Below are 25,536 nucleotides of genomic sequence, written 5' to 3'. Positions count from 1 at the left end.
CAACCTACCTACCCTTTCTCCAGTGTGACCCACTGCCAGAAAAAACACCCTGTGATAAATCGTGAGACAAGCGACCATTTGAACCAACATTTAAATTACATCCTCTGCATTACATTTAGAAACCTGCTCTTCTGAAAGGTTTATCACTGCCACAACGAGCAGAAGATACCTGCTGTACAAGTGGATGTCCAGACACTTCACTACCACAACCCTGGCTGCCCTGCAGTGGATCAGGCTATAAACCACGTTCCTTTAACAGCCCTCCTGTTGAGAACTCTTCTTCACGTTGGGTACACATTAACCCTGCTGACTAATTCTTGCTCTGCTGTAGGCTGGCAACTGCACCCATCCCTGGCAACCTGAACAGCAGTGTTCAGAACCGTGACCTTCCATGTGTGTGGGTCAGGCTAATGCTTGCAGAAAGAAAGAAAAAAAAAAGATCACTGGCGATGCAGACCTTCTCCCAGACCATTTCACTATGAATACTTTGCGTCATATAAAGTTTCTTTTTATTATAAATACTTCACAAAATTCAGCCAAGCTCTAAGTACCCATTAAGAAAGGCAGGTATTTGTAACACTGGAATATAAAGTTATAAATCCACATCACGTGCAAACCAAGTATCTGACAACGTTTGTGCTTGTTTCTAAGGTACAAAAAGGGAAAGAAAAAAAAAAAAAGATTAGGAAAGAAGCAGCACAGAAAAGAAAAAAAAAAAAAAAAAATCAGGATTTTTCTCTTTATTTGATACAAACCACAAGGTCTGTTTCTTTCCTTTGAAAGATCAAATTAGTGTTACAGACCAGAATGACAATGAATCGTAGAAAGCATCATATTCCTTATTATGCAGTACTGTATATATTTGTTATTTGAAAATAGAAATGTAATCTATAAGTAATCTAGAAATAAAATATATACACAGCAACCATTTAAAAGGACAGATAAAATGCTCATTAAAACCCTAAGTGCAGAAATACTGAATCATAATGCACAATTTCATTACATTTTACTGCCAGCAATGTAAATATCAATTCTCCAGGTGATTCATAAAATTCATTTTAGAAAGAAAAATAAGGATTTCCCCAGGCACTCAGGATCATAAAGGAAAAACACATGCTACAGTTTGAAAAACCAGACTGTTCTTTCATTGTCTCATCAGAATATTTTTCTGGAATTTCAGCAAATCTTTTACACATCAAACGGACAACTGCCACCTCGCATTAGTACTGTCTATAGATCATGCACCAATCCCAACTAGCTTCCTTCCCGCTCCCGCACCTCTCCTTGCATTGTGTTAATCATTCTGATCTTATTCATGCCAAATTTGAGATCATATATATACTTCCCTCGACTTCAAAGGGAAGTGGCCTTGATTTAAATTCCTCTAAAAACTCTTTTAACTCTCCAAATTGTGTGTTAGTGCCTAATGGAAGGACCGGAGCAGGGAAAAATGCACGGTGGGCAAATTAAACAACTCAAACTTTTTGGAGAGAAGCGTTGAATGTGGGGGTTTACACACCAAAAAAAAAAAAAAAAGGAAAAAAAAAAAAACGTAAAGAAAACCTGTCACTTTTAAAATGAATAGCTACCATCTGCCAGGATTTTATCTGAGGCAAAGTTGATTAATGCAAAGCGAATGTTTAAGATCATATTGCTGTCTCCCTGAATAAATTTCAGGTAGTTCGCTTATTGAATCATTTGTTTCGTTTCTCAAAAGGTGCCTTTTTTTGCTGTTGTTGTTACTAATGTTGGATTCTTCCCACCCCCCCCCCCCCCCGTTTTTACGCAGCCAGACCTAAGAATAAAAGCATTTGCTCTTAGAACATCGCGGAGCTGTGCTGCTGGCTGCCCTGCGCGGCGGCAGCAAGGTAATTAATCTGAGAACAAAGGAGATCCCACCTCCTCCGCCGAGTTGAGAAAAACTTTCGGGCAGCCTCACTGTGCCACTGCAGAGAGAATCTTAGCCGTCTGATTCTGAGCAGAGACAAAACACAGCGCCCGTGTTACCCGCAGAACGAAATCACTTTGTGTTTAGGCTTTCCTTAAGCTTTCCGCTGAAGCATTTACCCTCATTTATACAATTTTCCCACTGCCAAAAAAACCCAACCAAATTAAAAAAAAATTAAAAAAAAAAAAAGCTAATTTTTTTCTTGCTTGAAACACAGCAATTTTCTTTTGTCAGCTTTAACAACACACAGATTCACGTAAGTGTTCTAACAAAAATCATGCTCGAACACAGATTTTACACCATCCTAAAGAAGTTTAGCCTTTAGGTAACATCCCAAGTTTTCCAAACAGATCCGGGTGGCACGAAGCCAGAGCAGACAAAGCCCACTTTTACACGTACGTTCCCACGTTACGTACGCTCAGCATCAGATGGCCTCCGAGCTCCCCTCAGCAGAAAGGAATTCACACCCTTTATTCAGGCCGGGACAACCTCCATTATCTGAGGCTAGAGAAGCAGAGGGTATCATCTGCGATACGCCGCAGAACTTCATGCTGTTCCATATGGACGTATATGCTCTTTGCTTACACTCCAAGCTGGCTGGACAAGAGCCAGATTTGGTCAGAAGTCACCAAGTTGTTTTAGCTCAGTACACGGTGCCTGTGTCTTGTATCTCGGTAGGGCTTATTAGTCGAGGCTCAACGCAGCGCCAGTACGGCCATATGGCCTTCTGGTGTGAAGCGAGCTCACTACCAGCTAGTTCAAAGCGTGGGCAGAAGGAATGGGGATGTGTTTGCACAAGCCCGTGTTAAGTAACCTTTGTGAACTCAATTGATTTTGTTGGGTTTTTAAGAAATAATTTTTTTAAAAAAAGGAAGTTTAGTACCAGCGAAATGAAAGAAGCAATGACCCTTTGTGCAGCTAGGGAGGGTAACAAGGAGCTCGAGACGAGGCAGCATCTCCTACACTCGTCTGTCGGGGCAATTTGCCCTTAAAATGAAGGAGGCCCAGGGTTCCTGGTTTGGTTTCTCTACAGCAAGGCAAGCACACTGTGATTGGTATCCATCCATGAGGTTACAAAAGAGAGTCAGTTACAGCCACGTTAATCAAACGTGGTACCCTGTCTTAGGGGATACTGGCTGCTGCAATTAACCACTACCTCATTTCTTTGTCCCTTTGTGCCACTCGAATAAAATACAAAAGACAACTCACGAACCTGTACCTTAGGGGTACACTCAATACATAGCTGGCAAAAATACGCAGTACGCACACACACACTCTTTGTAACCTCCACACCAGCTCACACCAGTATTCTGAGCTCTGTCCCATCTTCAGATACGATGGAGTTGAGCAAGAAGAAAATATACATCAATAACTGATGATATCACATATTCACCTCAATATGAAAGCAAACACCATAAAATAAGTAAATACAAGTATCAAGTATTTTTTTTTTTTTTTTTTAATTTCTAAGTCTCTGGTTGTATTTTGTTTCACTAACATGCTACTCATAAACACTACTTATTTATTTATTATTATTTAGGACCAAAAGCAGGGAAGATTTTTAACACAGGGAAATTATTCCTCTACCCACGCAGATTACACAAAGATGCCACTATTTGACATAAAGACACAAGGACACAAGACAGAAGTGTTCCCAGCACAAATGGGCATCTGTGTGTTCAGCCTTAAATGAAACGCCTAGAATTTGCCTGCTTTGCTTCTGTTGCAATCTCCAAACTTTTTCCCCAGGACATACGGCTTACAGGTATTTTTCTGAGAAGAATGCATCTAGCAAACACCAAGTCTCCATGGAATCATTCATACACTGCATTAATCACTGGAACAAAAATTTACAGGACCACCATTTTCAAGAGAACATTTCCAATGATACCAGTCAATTAGTAAAAGTCACTCTAATAATGCATGTTTTTTTCCTTACAGAAATTTATAAAAGCATAAGATCTGAACAACCCTTAATTGTGATGGTCTTAAAATGTTATTTACAAAAACAAACCAACACGCACATATACATTGTAAACTCTTGGAAGATGACATGTCCTGCTCAGCACCTCCTCAGCACACTCCTCAGATTCCTTCTCAGAGCTCTATTAATTGAAACAACGATTTATTTACTTTTTCTCTTCCATAAAACGCAAAAAGCACAGAGTTTGTCTTTAAAATACAGTTGTCAAATATCAGCGGTATATATATACTAACATTTACCCGAGGGGTATTTCAGGGCAAGAGTTTGTTACAAATAAAATCTTTATTCATATGAACAGCTACCTGGGGGGCAGTACTGAATGTAACACATAATATTTATATATGTAGGGTTTTTTGCAAATAATCCAGCAGTGCTATTAAACCAAACTAGAAGCTACGCTGCACTTCAGCCTTTCTGCTTTGCCAATCTAAATCTCATACCGCTAGCTTGCATTTGAACTACATTTTCTGTAGAGAACAGCCTCTCCCAAAAAAATGTGCTTTTTTCCCAGTGTGCCATGTTGATTGCTATGTTTTTCCGACCAGGCCAAGGAGGATGCTCTGGAAAGTTGCAGTTGTACCACAAATGGAAAATCACCTGAATTACCTGCATGGCAATTCAGGAAAGCTTTTGGCAATGCAGCCCCAAGCCTTGCTCCAGGGAGTACGTGCCTGCTCTCCGATAAGCAAGTATTTGCAAGTTCATCACAAACTCACTGGTCACTGCAGAGTATCTCAATTGAACATCTATTACTCTTCAGCTCATGTTCTGCTTCAAAAGCACTTTTTAAGGCTGAACAGCATGCTGAAGTTCACTCAAAAAAGAACAAGCCTGCCTCCTTCCCCTACTACCTTATATACACACCACTATCTACCTTTTAAAAGGAAGACATACAGCCATCTGCTGCGTACACACACAGCAATATTATCAGACTTGTCAGCATCAGTATTATTTCTCACACGGTGTCCTGAAATTAAGTACAGCTGGAGAAACAAAAATTCACTAACACTGCTCAGTTACCAACAGTTTGCACTTGAGATATCTCTGACCTTTCTGTATTATTAAATGCACAAACAGAAACAAGGTATTTATGAAATGTCATATTTTAAAAACATCGCTTGGAAGAGAAATCTTTTGTTCTACAAATAAAGTCAATAATGTAAATAATGTAGATTTGATATTTCCCACTACCTCACAAGAAGGTTTAAATATTTAAATGTGCAGTTCAAAACATACACTCCTGCCAGTTTGATAACTTCATCTTCACAAGCAGCTACTGCCTGGGAAGCAGATCTTAAATGCTTACCAGTAAGCTAGATATAAAACAATGTTAATTTTAATCAATGATTTTTCTTGTAGGAGAATGTAGTCAGCTTCATTAGGTTGATGCATTTATACTTTCAATTTAAAAAGGACTTGAAACATTCAATTACAAACAAACATTAAAAATGTGCAGGGAAAGTCATAGAGGGTACTTCTGAACCAGTTTTGCTCTCATCAGTCGTATCAGCCCAAAACCTGCACATGTGGATAAGGTGCACACCCACGTTAAACACTGCATTTTTGTGAACTTTGACTATTTGATTCTGTCTGATCAAACACTACCAGCAACAGCACAGAAAAAGCTTTCCTCTCCTTAAGATGCTCCATTGGTTAGATCAGATTTATTTGTTGTCAGTAAAGGTTATATTTGCACATAAGTCTATGACAGATTGCAAGTTTATTAACTTCAAGTGAGTTTTCAAGCTGCTGGGTTGTTGGTTTTTTTCTTTTTTCTTTCCTTTTTGTTTTTTGTTTTTTTTGGGTGTTTTTTTTCTCATTGCTGGTTTGTTTGGTTTTTTTCCCCCCCCATCATTTCCCTCCCTTTCCCAAGATGTGGGTTACTTGACAAATTGGAGTCAAGTTATCTTGGGTCAATGTAACTGTAAGTTAAACTAATGAAGTGTATGTCTATGAGTGATGTCTGATTAGTTTAATACAGTTAGTGCTGGACAGCTTGGGCTGCTGACCTTGAAGGAACACAGATAACATTGCGATGCGTTGGAGGATGTGGTTGTGATACAAGACAAATTTACATAACAGTTTGTCATATATACTCCTCCAAAACAAAATTGTTGCAAAAGGGAAGCAATAAGAAACCAACACTAAATGCCTCGAACAAGACAAATGGGAAGAATAGAATATTTGGCTTGGGATGGCAGCTTATTTGAAATGCAAGCTGGAAGAGAAAAGGTGTACATTTATATGGCATTCCAAGGCAGATTATACATTGTTCAAACACAGCCTTCTACAGCACAAGATCTATTCTTGAAAAGATTGTGCTCCTTCCCCCGTCCATTACCTCTCCTGGCTCCAATCTGGAGTTAAAAATACCAATCCCAGCTCTAAAGAATATCCAGTTGGCACATCACCTAGGTGCACCTGGGGTCCTGCTGAAGTTCATCCCGTGGCTGAAAAGCAGATGCTTGTGCTATAACATCCCAGGGCATGAGGAGTCCCTCTCCATGAAGGCACACGGTGAGCCAGGTACTCATACAATTAACTACATGTTGCTTCACTGCCTGCCAGTCATCTCACCACATCTCTGCTGATCAGGTAGGCCAAGCACCATTGCTGCTCTAAAGATATCTTGGTTCTGGAGTGACTGATTCTCACTATGAGATAGCTATCTGTTGACCTAAGTAGTCTGCTTTTATCAGTCCAGGTTCTAGCAGACAGAGCTTCGCTTCTTACCTATATGCATAAAAGACATCCATAGGTGCTGGCACATTACAGAACTGGACAATCATTAAGATGAAACTGAACCCTTAATCCTCTAGGTCAGCCTGAGTAATGCAGTGATAAATCAGACTTGCTAACAGGTAACTGGGAAGGTACATGAAGGTGAGGAAGCTTGCAGTGATCACAACCATGCAATCTTTCAACCTCATCTGTGAAACAGTTTAAATATTCCCTTAGTTTTAAATTCACTTAATAAATTTAAAATAAAATGTACATATACATCTTTAAACAAGTAGGCATCTATATATATGTACATTCTTAGAGACTTTCAAGGACAAACAATGTAAGCTGAAGTATTTTAAGATATTCTAAATCACTGTAGAGATTTCCCATATTTACACCCAAAGAAGTCAGTGCAATGTGATAAACTTCTTAAAGCCCACTGCTAGTCCCTATTTGCTAGTCCCTGTGAATCCACATTTGCATACAGACAACTGAAACTGCAGCTTAAGGCCTCCCTGCCATTTGAGTTTACCCAGCTCCTGGGTTACCTGTAATCAGCACTTGCTGGCACCGTTTGCATGAAGTAAAGAGCAGCAGTCCGTGCTTTCCAATGCCACTTCTTGGCAGGGAGTGTACAGATGACACATTCTTCTTTCAGCTCTTCTTGAAGAAGATCCATCAGCTGTTTGTGAGAACCACCATAAAAAGCCTCAATGAGAAGAACACTCATTTTCCCACTGCTTCAGCTCTGTCTGAAATCTGAAAAGGACAAAAGAGAAATAATTTACTTTAGAAATGCACAGTATTTGGGTTGGTTGGTTGGTTAAGGATGTTAAAAAAAGCAAAAACTACTACAAGGTCTACCAGCATCTTCATTCTTTACCCGAAATGAATCCCTTCATATTAAGTTAATGGATTTACTTCAGAACAATTACAAATTAGTGGCAAAACTATCACACCTATTTGCTTCAACTCTTAACGTATAACTTGAAATGTTAAGGGAACTAAAATATGCAGGACTTACAAATACTGTATTTTTTGCTTTGTTTTCAATCAGGGTATTTAAAGGTAGCTTCACTTTGTGGACTTGTAAATGCATCATTCCTCAACAGGTTTGGGGTATGCTCATAAAATGCCTTTGTTTTTATATAGCTTTATTTCTTTCATTGGAGGTAGATAAAACTGAAGAACAACTCAAATACATTTCTGCCATTATTAGCAAGTGCTTTGGCTACCTGAGCTCAGAGGAACGTCTGAGAGCAACCCAAGGACCTCAGGACTCTCTCATCCCTGGAGCAGTGCACCTCAAACCCAGAGGAGATGCAAACCATGCTGCTGTTCTTCAGTGCTCCAACACTGGAAGAGAACAGCTCTGCAGACTTAAGGAAGCTGTCACATGCAAGCGCGGGGCTGCTGACAAACAGGAAGCAAAACACGTTGCCCAAAGTGAAGGGAAAGATGACTGTTGCTCAGGTTTCATGAGTCACAGACTTGGGGTACCAAAAATCTGCTTTGTAGAAGCTTTGACCAACACCGCCAAATAAAAAAGGTCGCAAACCAAACTCTGAAGATCATTCACCATCCATGAAACCTGTCCAATCAATTCCTTCTCACCAGGGAGGACCACGGTGTTCACTCCCTGCTGACTCGGTGCCTGGGCTCCATGGTTGATGCTGCCTATTGCAGGACACCACGTCTGTTCTGTGTCCCTGCCATTTCTAGTGGTGTCAGGTTGGAAAAGTCCAATCTCTGAGAGCAGGAAGTATTTTGTTATCAGATCTCAGAAAACAAACGGAAAAAAAAACTAAAGTGCACTGCAGTCGTCAAAAGATCAACTAGCCAGCAACAGAAATCCGAATACTGAAGAAACATAATTAGAGGACAAAATATAAGAAATCTCTAGATAGTAGTTTTGAGTCATTGGCCCATCACTGTGCAACAGAGATGTCAAACTCCTGGGTCAATACAGATCAAATAGTAAGAAGGAAAGCATTCGTTCTGTGCTCTTTCCTGTCACAATCCAGCCTGGATTCAGGTTATAATTTGTTCTATTACTCACTTTCCTACACTGTTTCAAGTAAAATTATTTTTTTTAAACAAACATTTCTTTCAAAAGAAAAAAAAATAAAAACAAAACTGTTGTTTGGAAGCAGTGAATTCTCTCTCTTTTGGAGTTTGCTACTTTGCAGGTAGCAAGGCAGATTCTGATCTCTTTTCCACTGACCTAATTTCAGAATCACACTTTTGAAATCACTGGCGTTTTCTGAATTCACAATGATGTAACTGAAATCATAATCCCTACTCCAAAGCCCTTTTGGAACCTGCAGGGTAATAACTGCGAGAAAAACACAAGCTGTGTTGGAATATGCGCTATTCATTGGTAATTAATCATGCTATGCTCGTCATCAAACGTCGCCGTAACTTTAACTCAAAGGATCAGAGGGAAGCGTTTTGCAAATTCAAAAAGGGGGCACAGAGAAGTCTGAAAGTGCCACTGAGTGAGAATGAGCTGCGCTGAATTTGCCAATCAGTGGTATCAGTAATAATTTGTTCATGAAATATCTGATCAAGCTGCACTCCCCCAGACTGGTTCTGAAACCAGCCCTTATCGCTAGTTTTAGCTGAATCAACAATGTGCTCTCGATTCTATTTCGCAGCAGTTTTCACTGTTTGTTCCTCCCTGGGACAGGAAAAGATGCGTTCAGCTCTCAGGTTTCCCTCCTTCTTACAGACCCTAACATTTAGGTTACATTGCACTCACCCTTTTACCTTTAATAAAAGGTAATTAAAACGCATTTTGCAAACGTTACGAAAGAGTTCGCCGTACAACAAATTCCTTTTGGCTGTTGGCGGTGAGAATTTCGGTTCAAGCTTGGATGCACAGTAGGATTGCATGGAGTATACCAGTATGGAGGTAGTTTTGGCTGCACGAGGCAGAGTGGCACCTGGAGGTCCCACACCAGCAGCAACACACAAGTGAAAAATAGCCATGAGCAAATTTCTCAGGTCTAAAGCTCGAGGGCTCTTACAAACCCCTTCCTCACCCCAAAATGTAGGTACTGCTCATGAAAATCCTCACCAGCACTTGTGTGATTCTGGTGTCACACAACCTACGTGCGCTACCAGCCACATACATTTAGTAGAAATGTTACTTGAAGTGCAGTAGATGGCCTTGTTGGCTGGTTTTTGTTTGTCTGTTTTTTAAGATGCTACTTAAATATGAAACTACTGAACAGTCATGGCAACACAATACACACCGTGCTTACTGCGGGAGTTGACTAATCTGGAACAATAAAAATGCCAGCCACTAAATCGTGTGCTTTAAAAACATACACTGATAATGCAAAGGAAATTATATTATATAGAACTAATAATTCCTGGTATTTAAAAAGTCACAGAGGAGGTAGGACACAGCCATTTACCCCATATTTCATCCACACGACTTCCAGTTTTGTTCACATACAAAAATAACATCTATTATTTCTACTTTATTTCCCTTGACCTAGCCAAGTTAAGGTAAATATCTCCTATATACTCCTCAGAGGTCTCGAAAAGACACAGATGATAAATGGCCTGAGAACGTTCACCGTATCTGATGGAATGCGATCCTCAATTAAACATAAATCACTCCAGGTATTCTTTTACTCATTTCAAAGAAAACAACAAATATTAGAAAAACATATCTGCTTTCCTTTCCCCATTACAGGGCTTCCTCTGCTCTGAGCCAGCAGCTCAGCCCAGGCCCCAGAAGCACAGCACTGCCGTGTCCAAAAAATGCCTCTGTGCAAGCATCATGTATGCAGGATGGAGCTCAGTATTCAGGGCAGACGTTGGGGAAAAACTGGCTGGAATAGGAACATCCCACTCTGTGATAATAATGCCAAAAGTCATGTGGTGGAGGCACTGCAGGTCCCTAAATGGGCTGCTGCTGTTTGACCCCAACAGTTTTTAATACAAAAAAAATCTATCCTGTAAAGAGCAATAAATATTTATTTAAATGGCATGGAAGAATTAACTGTTCAAGCAGTCACAGAAACCACTGAACCACTGCTTTGTTTGAAGCTCTAGGTAAACACCAACCAAGTATTTCTGTTCACCAGCCTAGGTAGCGAAAGCTCGTCATTTTCCATGATTTATTAAGGACCGTACTTCTGCTCTGCCTGACAGACAGAAGTGTGGTTTCACAAACATCAGCACAGCTCGCATCAGGAAGCCATAATGAGCTCTGCTCATTGACGTATTCAGACAACATAAATTACAGATCGCGTTTAAGTATCTGTCCAACCAAATAGTTGAGCAACAATCCAAAACCAAGGGAATAACTGTTAATATATTCCATAGGTAGAGGACTGCTATTAGTAACAGGAAATAAGGTGTATGGTTTCAGTAATGATTGTTTCAACGGTCGCAGTCCCACACAGACATGAAATTTCTTCCACCGCCGTATCCAGAGCACACACAGCTGGCTACAGAACCCATCAGGTATGCCTCGTGTACATAAACACACTTACAGCCTTTGATGATTTCAGATAAGCACACTGCCATACCTATTACAAGCAATAACTTTTAGTGTTCCACATTCCAGTAACATGGGATTTCCCAAAGGGCCACTGCAGGCCCTACCTTGTCCCCCTGTCCCTTCCTCCTCCCGGCAAAGCTGTGATGCAGCACACACACACACACACACACACACACACACACACACACAGAGTAACCCACATTGAACCAGTCAGCACTGCCCTCCTACTCATGATAATGACTCACAGAAACTCCAGAGTTATACCTTAAGCACAATTGCATTTTAATGGTTGACCAAATTTTCACTCAAAAGTACCGGGGCTAAGTCATTACCAAACTGGTTATTTGCACCAAGTGAGAATGCCACTCAATCTATCTTTTATATAAATCAGTTGGAAAAGACAAAAAGTTCTCCCCTCCTTTTGAGAAAGTGGTAAACCAAAATGGTTCACCTTCGTCTGGACGTCTGCACCAACACCAACATTAACTTACCAATGGCACCCAGAGAACTTTGCCCATCCAAACAGCCCAAGAGCTGCACACGTCTACCCAGATGTCTACACTGAAACAAGGATGCACGGCGCTGTCTGATTTTATTCCACTAAACGCTAAAATACTCTATTTTAGTTCCCTTTGCTTATCATCTACGCACATGTTTGTGAAGGCTGTATTCATTACACTGACAACCAGCTCCCAGCCAAAAGTAAAAATAGAGTGAACGGGAGAAAATGGCACGAGTCCCAGTGGCCTCAGCCAGGTAAGCGTTCCCATCTGTGAACTCTGCCTCAAAATCCCTTTCAATATCAGCCGTACTTACCACACTTATTTGAAGTGCTTGGTTAAAGGATTGCTAAGTTTTTCTTCTACGGACTATTTTAACGCATCCTGGAAAATCAGCTGTTTGTAATACACTTTAAAATATGCAATTAATTAGCAATTTTTCAACTTGCTTTCAAAGTAAAAGCTGTGTGTGTGTCTCACTGTAGTGCTGGAAAAATCATGTTCTCATGTGTGAATCGCTTTCGTTTTGATGCAAAACCGATATGGATGTCCCCTGAAAGATCACTCACAGTACACTTATGAGACTCCACCAGCAGTCCCAATGACAAACTTTTAAGTTGAGGTTTTAAGTTAATACGTACATTCTTAATGCTTTAGATCAAAGTGCCATCACAAGACACTTGTGTTTTTTTTCCAGAAAGGTTATTGCTGACTGACTGCCTTCTAATGCAAACTGATTTTCTAATGCTCTTCTAAGAAAGTCAGTCTGCAGTTGCAGAGAAAAAGAAACATAACAGAACTAAGTCTTAAGCTTGCAGGTAATCAGAACAGAAAAACTCTCTATCTTAACACCACAGGCTTAGTCTGACTCTAGCATTTGACCAGCAACATCTGTAACACTGTGCAGCAAGCACTGTCCTGCATTCTTGTCAGTTGGAACCTGCCAACATACAGCTGCCAGTCTTGGTGCTGCCCATCACTTCACTCTGACAGCTGGCAAGGAGCCCACATGTACGAATCACAGGGCTTCTTCAGCGCCCAACAGGCTCTGTCTCAGAGCACAGAGACAACTTCTTGTGTAAAATCTGCCTATTACTTCTTTGCAGAACACAGAAAGACGGAAAAGCAATGCTGCACAACCTATGTTTGTCATCGAGGGCTATGCTCATGGCACAGGCCATGGGATGAGTAACCCTTCTGAACATGACTCCTCAGGCTCAGCTTCCTCATCCCAACACTTGAGGCTGAGCATTAACAGGTAGAAGTGTGACTGCTTCACTGGCTGCAGACCCCGGAAGAGCAGAACTATGCACCACGACTGGCAAACTTTAAGCCTAAATTAATCTCAGATCCACAGCACGACTTCAACTGTAGCTTCTAAGCAGCATTCCCTACTGATACAACTTGAAGGCTGCTTGTTTGACAACTGAATTGACAACAAGCAGCACTTCCAGGCTTCCTAAAGAAGACATTACTGCAATCTGTAAACTTGCAACCTTTATTCTTGCTGCACCAAAATAGATTAAATCTTCTGAAAACCTACTAAGATCACCATCTACAAAAATACACTACTTCCATTGCATTACTCTGCAGAAACTTCTTGCTTGCCTTGTTGAAAACTGCTTTCCTGACCAGACTGGCCCAAATCTGGCTGGACCACAGCTGCTTTACATGGTGGTACGATCCCTGTAGCTTGCCTCTGTGCCTGCAGCCAGGTGAAGCATCTCTCAGCTCTCCTAGCTGCGTGGTAACTCCTTCCACTTCTGGGCAACTGCTCATATCCTGTTCTTAAAGCATCCTGCCTAGCATAAATACATAAGATAAACAAAGAGAGGAAAAAAAAAAAAAAAACCAAAAAACCTTACACAGAATGTTTAAGGCTCACATGAGATATTCAAAATCCTACAACACTTCCTAACTCTCAGGAGTTCTCACTCATAAAATAGCATTTCCATACCCTGTAAGCATTCAGGTAAGAAACACAGCAGCACTTAAGAAGATGCAATTAGTACTCCAAATGATAAGAACTTTACAAGAATTATAAAGATCTTAACTAAAAAGCACACCATGAGGATTGCAGGGCTCAGTTCATACATCTGTGTTTCCAACCCTAAAATACAACAGCAGGAACTGGAAGCTGCACTTTAAGGATGTCCCATGGCTATTAATACAGAGACATTCTGACACAAGAGACTGTAAGGGCTCCTTCTAGACTCTACATATTTAGAAAGTAGCATTCTGTAAAATCTGTATATTTACCTGTGCATGCTAAGCAAACAACGTTGCTACAGATCCTTACAAAAAAGCTATTAATGCATATGCAGAGTGTGCATTTCAAAAACTCCATGTTTCCATTGCCTCATTATTTTATCCATATAAACACACTAATGGCCTTCGCCATTTCATGTTGTGGAAAAGCAAAGAAATTTAATCCTCAACTTTTATTCTCCACTTTCTTTCTTGACATAGCCTAAGACTACCACGAGTACTTCGCAACTATATGTCTAGCCATCCTCAATCAAAATCTTTGAAGACCTTAAACTACATTGAATAAATTGGTTTTTTTTCCAGTGGAGAAGAACATCTGCACATCACATTTCTGATTAATTCACAGACAGGCAAAGCCACACACCGCGGTAGAGATGTGCAACTAAACATTGCCTATAAACTACTTCTGTGTATACAGACTACATAAAACAAGGGAAGTAGTTGTGGCATTTAGATAGGAGAAAGCTTTCCTGATTCCTAGGCCAAAAAAGAACGGTCAAAGACAAGAGGTGTGATGAAAAACAGGGTCCAGGCTCTGCCATGAGGATGACCACAGCCGTGATGATCCTCCCATCACACAGGATAGTTCTTCCACTGAGCTTATTCCCTTTTTTCCTTCTTTCAACAGCCTCAGTACATCCACAGAAGAAGAAGACAAGAGGATGCTGCCAAGTACTGGGTATTAAGCAATTGATCATCTTCACAAGATGTTCTAACAGTATTTTGAGTAGCTCTTCAGCCCAGAAGAGGCTTTTCAAAAGAAAAAAAAAAAACAACCAACTATATCTAGTAAGAGTACAATCAGAAAATGCAAAGTATAACAATTGTAACTGATAGAAAATTAGTTATTTCAACATAACAATTAATGATAAACTCCCATCTGCCACGTAACTCATAAGCCTGCAATAATGATAACTTAGTTTAGCAGAGACTGCTGGTGTTGGTGGATGGTACGTTGGTTTTATCCAACTTATTTGGACTGTGTTTACGGTTCTTGAAGGCTTAGGACACTTTCCAAGATTCATCTTTTTCAGCAGTGGACTTCTTACAACAAATTTGTCAATATCTGTGATCTTGACGCCTTCCATTAGGTTTAAACAGATGAGAGATACTTGATTTAGAATTTCTCTCAGTGGATAAGGGACTAATAGGTGTGGTAATGGGAGATGTAGTGCTATTTTTAAACGTGACAGGAGACATATTAGTTGCTAGTTCCCTATTACAGAAAAAGCACCAGTCTGGTTAATAATAGGCTGGCATGTTGAAATTCCTCCAATTTATTAGGAATATGATCAGAAATGTGTTCCACTCATTCCAGGCTTCAGACCAGCTTCTATACAGAAAGGTAAGCTGCATTTGTAACCACTTTAAGCACACATATACTTGAAAAAGTTACATGCAAATATTTGAAGTGATTGGATTTGAAAGTCTTGGTCTATAGATCACATTGGCTAATTGATTAAAAGACAAAAGGCTTGTTAAAAGCCATCAGTAACTTCTGTGGAGCTAACAGAATCATCCCACATCAAAAAGCTGGTCTATTTTCTACAGTAGATTTTAAGTAGTAAAAACTTAAAACAATAAATCATTCTCATATTTTGACAGTTTGGGATTCAGCCCTTAAAAACATCCTTCTTGTACAAAACCTGGAATTCTAAGAGTTAATCTAAACATTAGGCTTGGTAGCCTGAGATGTTTGGCAGCAACTTTTGAGTGGGCACAAGCCAGATTTATTTTACAGTCAGAAATTATCCATTTGAATATGTGATGAAAGGATCTGCATCTTCAGTCACACCTTGAGTCAATAAAAAGGATGGGATGAGTTCTACTGTCAGATCTAGTTCTGCTGTGAAATATGGGAGGAGTCCCACACAGAGAAGTATTACTGAAGGACTGAAGTGCCAACTCCACAACACATCCCAGTAAGGCAAGTTCAAAATCAAATTCTTCCAGCATGTAAACTGGATGCTAGAAGGTGTGTCAATTCTATCTGCCATTTTATTCACAGAACAACCTGCAAACTAGCAATTCAGCATGATAAATGTGAGGACTGGCCAAGCTACATAACTCTTAACCAAGAGAACAGTTACTCATCAGATTTTCATTTGGTTCATAAGAAGCAATGTTAAATTTCTGCAGTAATTTTCTACAGCGGTCTGGATATGATGCTCTTACAATCCGTAAGGTAACATCAAAGCTGTAAAGTTACCTGCATAAAAACTTCTTCATTTTAACTGCTATTTTAATTCAACAAATGAAACAATTTTCAAGCTTTCAGCCACGCAACTCCCGTCTCCACAGGAGGGACCTGAATCAGTGCTTCTTACTACGACTTTACGAAAACAGAAACACATCCCAGCAACTTCTGTCCAGTCAGCACCATGCTATTTCTTTCAGAAACCACTTGAAAACTCTCAGATTCCATAGCAAACGTCACACAACATCAAAAGAGGACTTCATACAGCCCTGAACATATTTTTCCATTTTAAGAATATTTTCTTCCTATTGCCAACTTCACAAACAGAAGGATATATTACCCGCATCAATTTATAAATCTAGTGCAATTAGAGTTGTCAATTCTATTTAGCAGCGCAGCGTCGTGTTTCCTGTAAATAGCCCAAGCCCTCTGAAGGGGCTGCAGCAGCATCGAAGGCTTAGGAGCACATCCAAGGCACGTTCCGACAGCACGCTGCAAGCATCTTCCAGCATCTTGCTGGCACAAGAACTGCCAGCCTAATGACTGCAGGCAGCTCCTTTCATTTCTTGTCCACGGGGCCTTAGGAGCCTGCAAAATACTCCCAAGGATTTGCTTAAAGCGATGAAGAAGTGCATATTCCCACAGTGGATTTGATACTGCAAGTATGAGAAATGGAAGGTGTCTATCCCTTCCACTGGGAGGTATCTATGGGTACACGGATCACAGAAAGCTGAAAAATACTGCCATCAGTTAAATAAGGATGTCTGTCATCATCTGTCAATTGAAATGGGGAACATTTCAGCGATATACAAGCATCTCAAAACAATCTGTTTGGGGAGGTTATTTTGTAAACAAGCTTAGGTTCTGAACTGAAGTTTTTTTAAAAACAGATACCGCAAAAGGAAGGAATATTGATGTCTGGGGGAAGCCCCAGCAGACAGGGAGCAGAAGTGGCTGCTTGTAGTTACGCTGCAGGTAACAGCAAGGCAAGGACATGCACCAAGGATGAAGAAGCCTGGTCATCCAGACATAACATTTTCCCTTGAAGGTTAGCAGATGGCTGTGATTAGAGAAGTGTCATTAAAATCATGGCCATCGGAAATTCCATGCCTTTAAAACTTTGGATTTGTTGCACAGGTTGCAATCTGGCTATAGCACACGTTCTGCATTGTAATGATAGAGGCAAAACCAGTTTTAGATGGATTTCTCTTTGCAGGCTCCCCCCACACAAACAGGTACAATTTTAAGAACTGGGAAATGAATGCAGTTTGTAATGGCCACATCTACTGCTATGCAAAGAAAGCACATCTTCCTTACAGGGCTCAGAGATGAAGAAGCTAATTTAAGGTTGTTACTGCAATATTCAGCTGAAGTTAAGCTGTCTATTAGTAAGTTACAATATTACTGATATGATGAAATACACAAACCAACATTACAAGCCAATATGAGAATACTACTTACACCTCATAGATGCGAGTTCCCAGGAAAATCAACTAGATGTGCACATGTGAAGGCGATCTATGAAGCTGGCTTAGTTGCATATTTAAATCAAAGGTAGCTCTGAAAGATGCTTCACTCTCCCAATTTAACAACTGGAGAACTAATTAAAATATAAATAAAGAAGGGAGGGGGACAAAAAAGCAGTGAATGTTCAGTGTAGTTGTTCTGCATGCTCAGGTGAGCTGCCTTCAGCAAAACTATTCTGCCTAAGGCAATGCAAACAGGGTACATAAATTGAATCTTACCAAAGAAATGCTTTAGGAAAAGAAGTTATTTCCATCTATCTACATGCATTAGTTAACACCCAGTGAAGAAACTCTAAACCCAATCGCCTGTACATTTCAGAACAGATAAGAATCTATTTCTAAGGTGCATTCAAACACCATAATGTGAACAAAATCTGTTTTGCATGCCAAAATCCTTGGAGAGGGCAATATTCATGCAAGCTGATTCAAGCTACCCTGAAGATGCGCAGCTCTTTGCCTTCCTAAGGCAGCTCTCAATGCCTGTGGACAAGAGAGATCCAGAAATGATTTTCCTGGAGACTACAGACAGCTGCTCTTCACACTTGTGGAAGCATTTTCTTGGGCATTACACAAATGACTTAAGGAGAAAAAAAAAAAGAAAAAAAAAAAAGAGCTTTTTCTTTTCAAGCTGTGTACACCACTTGATACTTACTGTACATTCAAACCAGATGAGGCACTCAAGCGAGGGCTTGGCATCAGCACACTGAAGGTGTGTAATGGGTACCTACTGAACGCAGACCAGCTCACATGGCTTTGCTTATTTATAAATGCCACTCAGGCACTGCTGACAGCTGTAACGCCCGCCTGCAGCGGCACTCAGGATGTTGCTGACACACCACTACCTTTGTAAATCTGTGTCTACAGGCAGACGATTCTATGGAACTTTGTTGGCAAATACACACAGCGTTTCTTTCTGACCGTAGCTAGAAAGGTTATTTTAACTGCTGTGCTACACTGTGCTGACTTTGAATGGGAAAAATGCTTTAGAACCAAATTTTAGTGAGGTTAATCCTCTCCACTGAGTGTCTCATCACTGAGCAATAGCTCACCAGATTACTTTTGTTAGAAAGTGCCTTCTGACCATATTATTGGACTGCACAGAATTGTTCTGTATACATGCATACTCATACATACACAGAAATTCATACATCTGTTACTGTTATTGTTGCCCATTGACTTCCAAATGCAAAGTCTATGACTTGTAAATACAGCTCTTCAGCTCTCCTGAAAGAAAAGCACATGGTTTGGTCCTGAAAGCATAGGCAAACCAAAAAGAATTCACCTTACAATGAAGGCAAAAAGGGGATACAGGTCAGCTGCTCAACTTTGCTAAGCCAAAGAAGTCCAGAACTATTGGAGGAAAATAAAACACTACAAGATCTACACAAATTTTCCAGTTACCAGACAGTTGTAAGAAAAGGCTTGCATTCAATAAACAAACCTCACGATTATACAACTTCTCACCAAAACGTTCCAATTGCTTTTCAATGTATAGTTTAAACAACAAAATGCAGCTGCTTCATCACCTCCCTCCAGCCCCACAGTCCTACTACATCTTCTGCCTGGTGTTTTCTCATTACCAATAACAAGAGGTTTCATCTGTCTCCTTTCATTCAAAAAGGCCAAGGAGCTTAGAAACATTAATTAAACCTCGTAACACTCCTGTGAGGTAGGTAGGTGTTATTATCTTCACTTTACAGATGAGAAAACTTGCATTTTAAGTTATGACTCACACAACTTTCCAACAATAGTTTTATAGTAAAGCCGTGAGCGCCTTGCAATTCCCTATTTCCAACCAACAGAATGCATGCTCTCTTTTAAACTGGCAGGAATTTACTTGCCATTCTACCACACATGACAATTTTTGTTTTGATCGACAGTGTTAATTTGTCATTAGCATGAATCCTTGCAAGAAAATACAAATACATATTCTACCCAGATTGTACTTTCATTATTTCATTGTCTGCTTGAGCTGAAAATGAGATGAAATTTTGTATCCTGTGTTAATATCACTCTTCATCTGGTTAGCTGATGAATTTCATCCTCAAAAAGAAAATCCATGCTTCTCAAAGCATATGAATTGCTTCTTGTGACTGAATCCCAGATTTCTCGTCTCATTTACGCTTTTTTAGTGTATGCAATTTTATTTCTTAATCTTTCACTTTCTTTTCTAATTACTTCACTTCCTCTTTGAATTATTCCTTATTATAATTGCCTTTTTCCCATATCTCTTTGCTTTCCTTTTTAAAACTTTTCCAACAACACGATAAAGGATGTACCTACATATAAAGAACAGCCTTACAGTGTTTCAACCACTACACTTTCAACCACAGATGCGTACCAAATCTCCTTGTCTCACACTCTCCTCACTTCCAACTTCTTCCTGTGTACAGATATCTGCACCATCCCTCCTACCTGCCTGGCTACACTCCTAAATAGTCTTCTCTATCCTCATCCTGCGTCACTCCTAAAACTCCATTTCCTTCCTTACTGTTCCAGAAGCAAACTTTCACAGCTCCCCTGCCTTAACTTCCTTGCCTGCATCTCCCATCTCCTCATCATTTCTTCCTTACTCAAATTGTCTCAAACACCTTTATAAACTTCTTATTCCTCCTCCTCCTTCCTTCTGTACCACTATGGAACAGAATGTACCATCCACTGAAGCAACTTCTACCATGCATTCAATTAGTCCAAAACGCACGAGAGTCCAACCTAGTTTTAAAAGAGGCTAAATTTGTCAAGAGCCTTCCAGAAAAAGCTTTATTCCTCAAAATCAGCCAAAGATTTTTGTGTATTTTCCCAAACCTAACAAATCTGTAGCCCATAAAAGTGGCGGCCTTCAGCTCATTAATGACTGCTTCTGAATGGGCACGTACATCACTCAAAAAACAGCTATTAAAACAAGTAGATTGAATAAATTGTTTGCTGTTGTCATTTTGTTTTTACAAAAAGATCACTATATTTTACTGAAGAAAAAGAATTCTTGTATGCCTTCTTTAAATACTATTTCTTCTATTTCGGAACAGCACAAAAAGTTAAATTAGGCCTTTTTTTTTTTCCTTTGTATCATACAATTTAGCACATCTTGTTTGTACTATCTACTTTACTGAAGAGAGTTTGCCAGAGTACAGTAAAAATAGGTAGCTTTGTTACTCACAGTCTGAAAATGACAACTTGCAGGCCTTGAGAACTGCTCTCATCATATGGAAGCTGCAACAAATGTTCAGTCACTGCTTTCTGTTTCAGCTCCCAGAATTACAGCTGGATTCTTTAAACATTATGTGTGGTTTCTTGCATTTCAAAGCTTCTGAACTACTCGGATTGCAAGAAGCAAAAATTCTGCCCACAGACACCGTCTTGTTTCCACTGACTTCATGCTGCAGCCAAGAAGTATGGAATGGAAGCAGGATGCCACAGTATACGACACCACTGAATGCTGCAGCCCCCATCATACCTCAGCTGAGTGTGATTCATGTTCACTTCCACAGTGCAAAAAATCTATTCCTTTTCCATCACTCCACAGAGGTAGAATCACAGAATCATAGAATGGCTTGGGTTGGAAGGGACCTCAAGGATCAGCAAGCCATAACCCCCCTGCCACAAGCAGGGCCGCCAGCAATTTCAGAAGTAGGTTCTTCTATGCAAAAAGAACAATTATAGTCCTCCAACAGAATTTTTTCCTATTTAATTACCATCATACTATTTACATTCACTACTCTTACACTTTTTCATGAAAATCATACAGCTTAACAAAACAGGAGGAATGCACTGCAGCCTTTTACTACCTGCTCCCATCTTGAGCAGAGTCTTACTCAAGCTCTATCCATTTCTGCACACTTAAAGGTGCAGAGATAAACTGAGAGGCATCTGCTGGCCAAAAAAAAAAGAAAATCGAGTTTCTTTCTCTTCTAACATTCTGTAAGGTTACTCATCCCTTTGCATTCAGCTGGTCACAGAATGAATATCCAAAGCCCTTTGAAAACTTCACATACGCAGCCATGATCAGCAAGTATAGCAGAGGCCTCTCAGAGCAATTTAGTCTCACTCTCCACTGCTGCCATTCACTTTTTGCTCAATTCCAATGTTTTGGCTTTTTATTTTTAACTGCTTTTATTCAATCTACATTTAATCACAAACGATGTGAGCCTTGTCTGCCATTGAACGTGCCACTAACGAGCAATCAGCCTCCAATACTTAAAAACAGGTTGGGACCCACAGAAGAACAGTTTCAGTGAAACACTCCTACACCTTTGGTTTCCTCCTCTGTGTGCAACAATCCCATCTTCACTGAAATCACCCACTTTTCTCAAATAGCTTTTTATACTCTGTAAGACAACAGTAGAGAATAAAAGTGCTGCTGAAATCTGTATCACATTTAAACTCGTATGATGTTTAAAAAAGAATGCTTTGCCTTCCTAGTAATTACTTCACATTTTGAGGACCGTAATAATTTCCCCTCCCTGCAGCATACGAAAATCCAGAGTGAGACTTGGTTCTGTTCTTCTAAAAGCCAGCGCTGGACAACATCAGAACAAAGTGTGAACACAAGCTTCAGAGCATCAGAGCAACACCGGGAACATCAGAAGCTGAAACGCGTGTAGGTGTATTAGCAGTCCTACCATCCATCTGTCAGATATCTTCGATGTTCCTGCACATCACCCACTGGCAGAGCTGTCTGCCAAGCAAAAATATTATGAAATGTTCATTATATACTAAAATTTCCTCCCCCCCACCCCCCCTTCCTGAGGAGGAAATGGAAAAAGCAGTCCCTCCGTACACACAGGCTTACATCGTTACCAAGAAACACTGAGACTTTCAAATTCTCCATAAAGGAAAATCTACCCAGAAACCAGCAGGCGGGACTGTGATTTTACATATATTTTAGCAAACTTTACTTACCACTGCATACGCTGACTTTTGGTTCACAGATATCTCATTTTTTAAGGTACGTTAAAGACGGAGTTTACAATTAACTGAACAGACAGCGTACAAAAGGCTTTTAGAACTACACCATATGGTCTAGGGAAAGGAACAATCTGGACTATCCACATTTCAATCTGCAGGCTTGTCCACCTCTATCACACATTGTATTGCTGTAATAAAATATTAAGATAGAAATGTAGAAGTGAAAATAATCTATCTTTTGCACCACCAAGGGAACAAGGCATCCTACAGTCTAGTGTGTTTATTAAATATTTTAAGTTTTATGATTTTGGCACGGTGAATCAGATACAGTCAATAAAATTCTCAATTCATTTAAAACAGTATTTCCAGAAGGGTATGGGTGGGTATTCATCTTGTGCTTCAGGGAAATAAAAAATACCAGTTTACATGGGGTACACTGGCAGCAGTTTATGTAACAGATGACACATTCTTGGAAATCAAATAAAAGCAGAAAGAAAATACCCATTGTTGCTTAGTGAAGGACTAATCACATGGTCACAGCTGGAACCACCGTAAATCATTCATTAATAAAATTCTGTTGTAGTAGTTACTTTTTTCTGCTTTTCAACTGCCAGCAAAAAAAAAAAAATCATCTTTCGATTCATTGTAGAAATAATACATTCGTAAGTATTTTGTAGTGACTATTAAACTTACTAAATCTTTGCAGGAAAAAAAAAAAGAATGCCTACAACAAGGACACTGTTGGCTCTAAGGAAAGATATATTATATATACATTTATGTATTTTAGATGCAATCCCAGAACACAGTCCAAGAAGATACTTGCCACACTCAGAGGTACTGGCCAATACCTCTGCTTGCACAGAATCCAAACCTAGAGAAAAATCAGCTGATGTCCTTTGCAGAGCAAATTCTGTAACACAAAGCATTTTAAATGCTCGATTTGGCAGCCTTATGAGTCATATTCCTCAATGTAAACTAGAAACTTGCACTAGATTAAATACAGACACTACAGAAGTCCGCGTGATGGTTAAGTGTTTCATAAGTAGAGACTTGGACATGTGTATCATGGGCTGACCCTGCTTGGAGCAGGATGAGATGAGGTGAGCTGCCCAAGTCCCTTCCAGCCTGAATTATCCTATGACTCTATGACCTTTCACACTAGAGCTTTCCCTTCCTGAGCTGTGACCCTCCCTTTCTCTTTGACTTCGTAATCAATGCAACAACTGTCTCAAACTTCATGTTTCATTGCCTCCAACAGCAGGGAAAATAATACACACGAATCTATAGGACTTTGCCGAAAAAGAAATTATGAACTCACAAAAATCATCTCATCCTTTGCAATTACCTTGAAAGAAACCCCTTTCTATATCAGTGTGGATATGTGAGCTGTTCTACACACAATAAATAATAACTACACCTTTCAATGTCGAAAACTGCAGCAAAGTAAATGGGACAGGTTTTTCTCCATTCCAAGAGAAGAAAAAAAAAAAAATCAAAATCATATTCCTTATTTGGTGTCAACACTGAATTTTAAAATGATCAAGAATCTCTTTAATTGAAAGGTTTCTTCAAATGTAAAAGTTAAAAATATATTATCTCCCTGACTCTGTGCCTACTAAGCAGTCTGAGCAGACTTAAAGCATCCTGGCTTGATAGGATATCTCTGTTTCATTGCAGAGTCTGCTAAGGACTTCTCAAACCTCTATCAAACTGTGGGCCCTTGAAACACAACCACATAAACCCTCTGCAGCCAGTGGGAATGCTAAAGTGCACAGCCCAACACATGCTTACATTTCCACATGATCAAAGACTCAGTTCTTCAGTTTACTGTAGTTATCCCTACCTCACAGTGACATCTTCTGTAAAGAGATGTACTTTATTTGTAACTGGTTAATGTAAACAAGAAAGCCCTGGTTTTCTAGTAATTAACTACAAGTTGTGTGAAATGACAAAGTTAATAGTTAGTGTTACTAGCATTATTTACACAAAGGAAAAATCACAACCTAAGAAAACTTTAGCACATAAATGAAGCGCATCTTAGATTGTCACATTCAGAGACAAAAAAGAGCCCCAAATTTCTTGCTAACTTGTATTTTAGTAATTATTAGTCTTCATCAGCACGGGTAAATCTGAAGACATGCAAGTGAAATGAGTACATAGTTGACAAGGAAGTGCAACTAAATACAAGCAGTGGCAGAAAGCATCAACTTCATATGTGATGGTCCATGATGTGGACAGGCATCATTTGAATAAGATACCATTTTCTGCTCTTTCTCTCTTTACAAATAAAAAAGAAATTGCTTTTTTTTGCAACAGAAAAATGCAGTCAAGTAGATCGTGGCTGAACAAGATCTACAGTTGAGTTTACTTTATTCTGTTTGGTGATGTGTTTCCATTTCAATAAAATACGATGAATCCTAAAATAATAAATATCTATTTATGCAAACCATGTGAGCAGCTTCTGACTCTTAGAGAACTTCTGCAGAAGAATGAGGCAATACAGTTCTCCACCTGATTGTGTCGGAAGGGCCATCCCCAGCCCCACAATTGCCAGACATTCTGCTTTTCAGAAGTCAGTCCAAATGCCTTTGAAGCACAATGAAAACAGGTCTACGAGGACTCCTCCATAACATTCCCACAAAATACTTGATTTTCTTCTTCATTTGTCTACTTCTAGATGAGACGTGACCAAAAAATAGTTGGAAATTCATGGGAGAAAAAAAGCCTTTCCAAAGGCAAAAACAGTGTCTCAAACTAAGTCCCATTCTCTGCCACTCTTCACATGCCCAAGTGCTATTCTTCTTGAAGCCACGCCACACACATCTGACAGGAATTACACTTCTTTTTTTTTTTTTAATCTGCTCCTAACACCTTACAAAGTATATTGCTTCTTTTGACACTAGTATCATCAAAAGAACCATGACTAAATGGTTTTAATGGTTTCCATGCCTAATTGCTATTACGT

At 39.7% G+C, this 25,536-nt stretch overlaps 1 protein-coding gene across 10 annotated transcripts in view; it reads right to left on the bottom strand.

Moving 5' to 3' along the window:
- GTDC1 (glycosyltransferase like domain containing 1) overlaps positions 1-25,536 on the bottom strand; it is a 163,607-nt gene that overhangs the window by 104,458 nt on the left and 33,613 nt on the right. For 8 of the 10 annotated variants that reach the window (XM_052676142.1, XM_052676140.1, XM_052676134.1 and 5 more), the window contains one exon: positions 7,205-7,415. In XM_052676142.1, coding sequence (XP_052532102.1) covers positions 7,205-7,386 — 182 coding nt within the window. In that variant the 5' untranslated portion in view covers positions 7,387-7,415. Of the gene's footprint in view, positions 1-7,204; positions 7,416-25,536 lie in introns of those variants that run through there. The other 2 variants (XM_052676144.1, XM_052676143.1) reach the window with 1 other exon arrangement.

This window comes from Tympanuchus pallidicinctus, unplaced genomic scaffold, assembly GCF_026119805.1.
Source record: "Tympanuchus pallidicinctus isolate F22 unplaced genomic scaffold, pur_lepc_1.0 scaffold15, whole genome shotgun sequence".
NCBI classification, from domain to species: Eukaryota; Metazoa; Chordata; class Aves; order Galliformes; family Phasianidae; genus Tympanuchus; species Tympanuchus pallidicinctus.
This window is presented reverse-complemented; position numbering and strand designations above follow the sequence as displayed.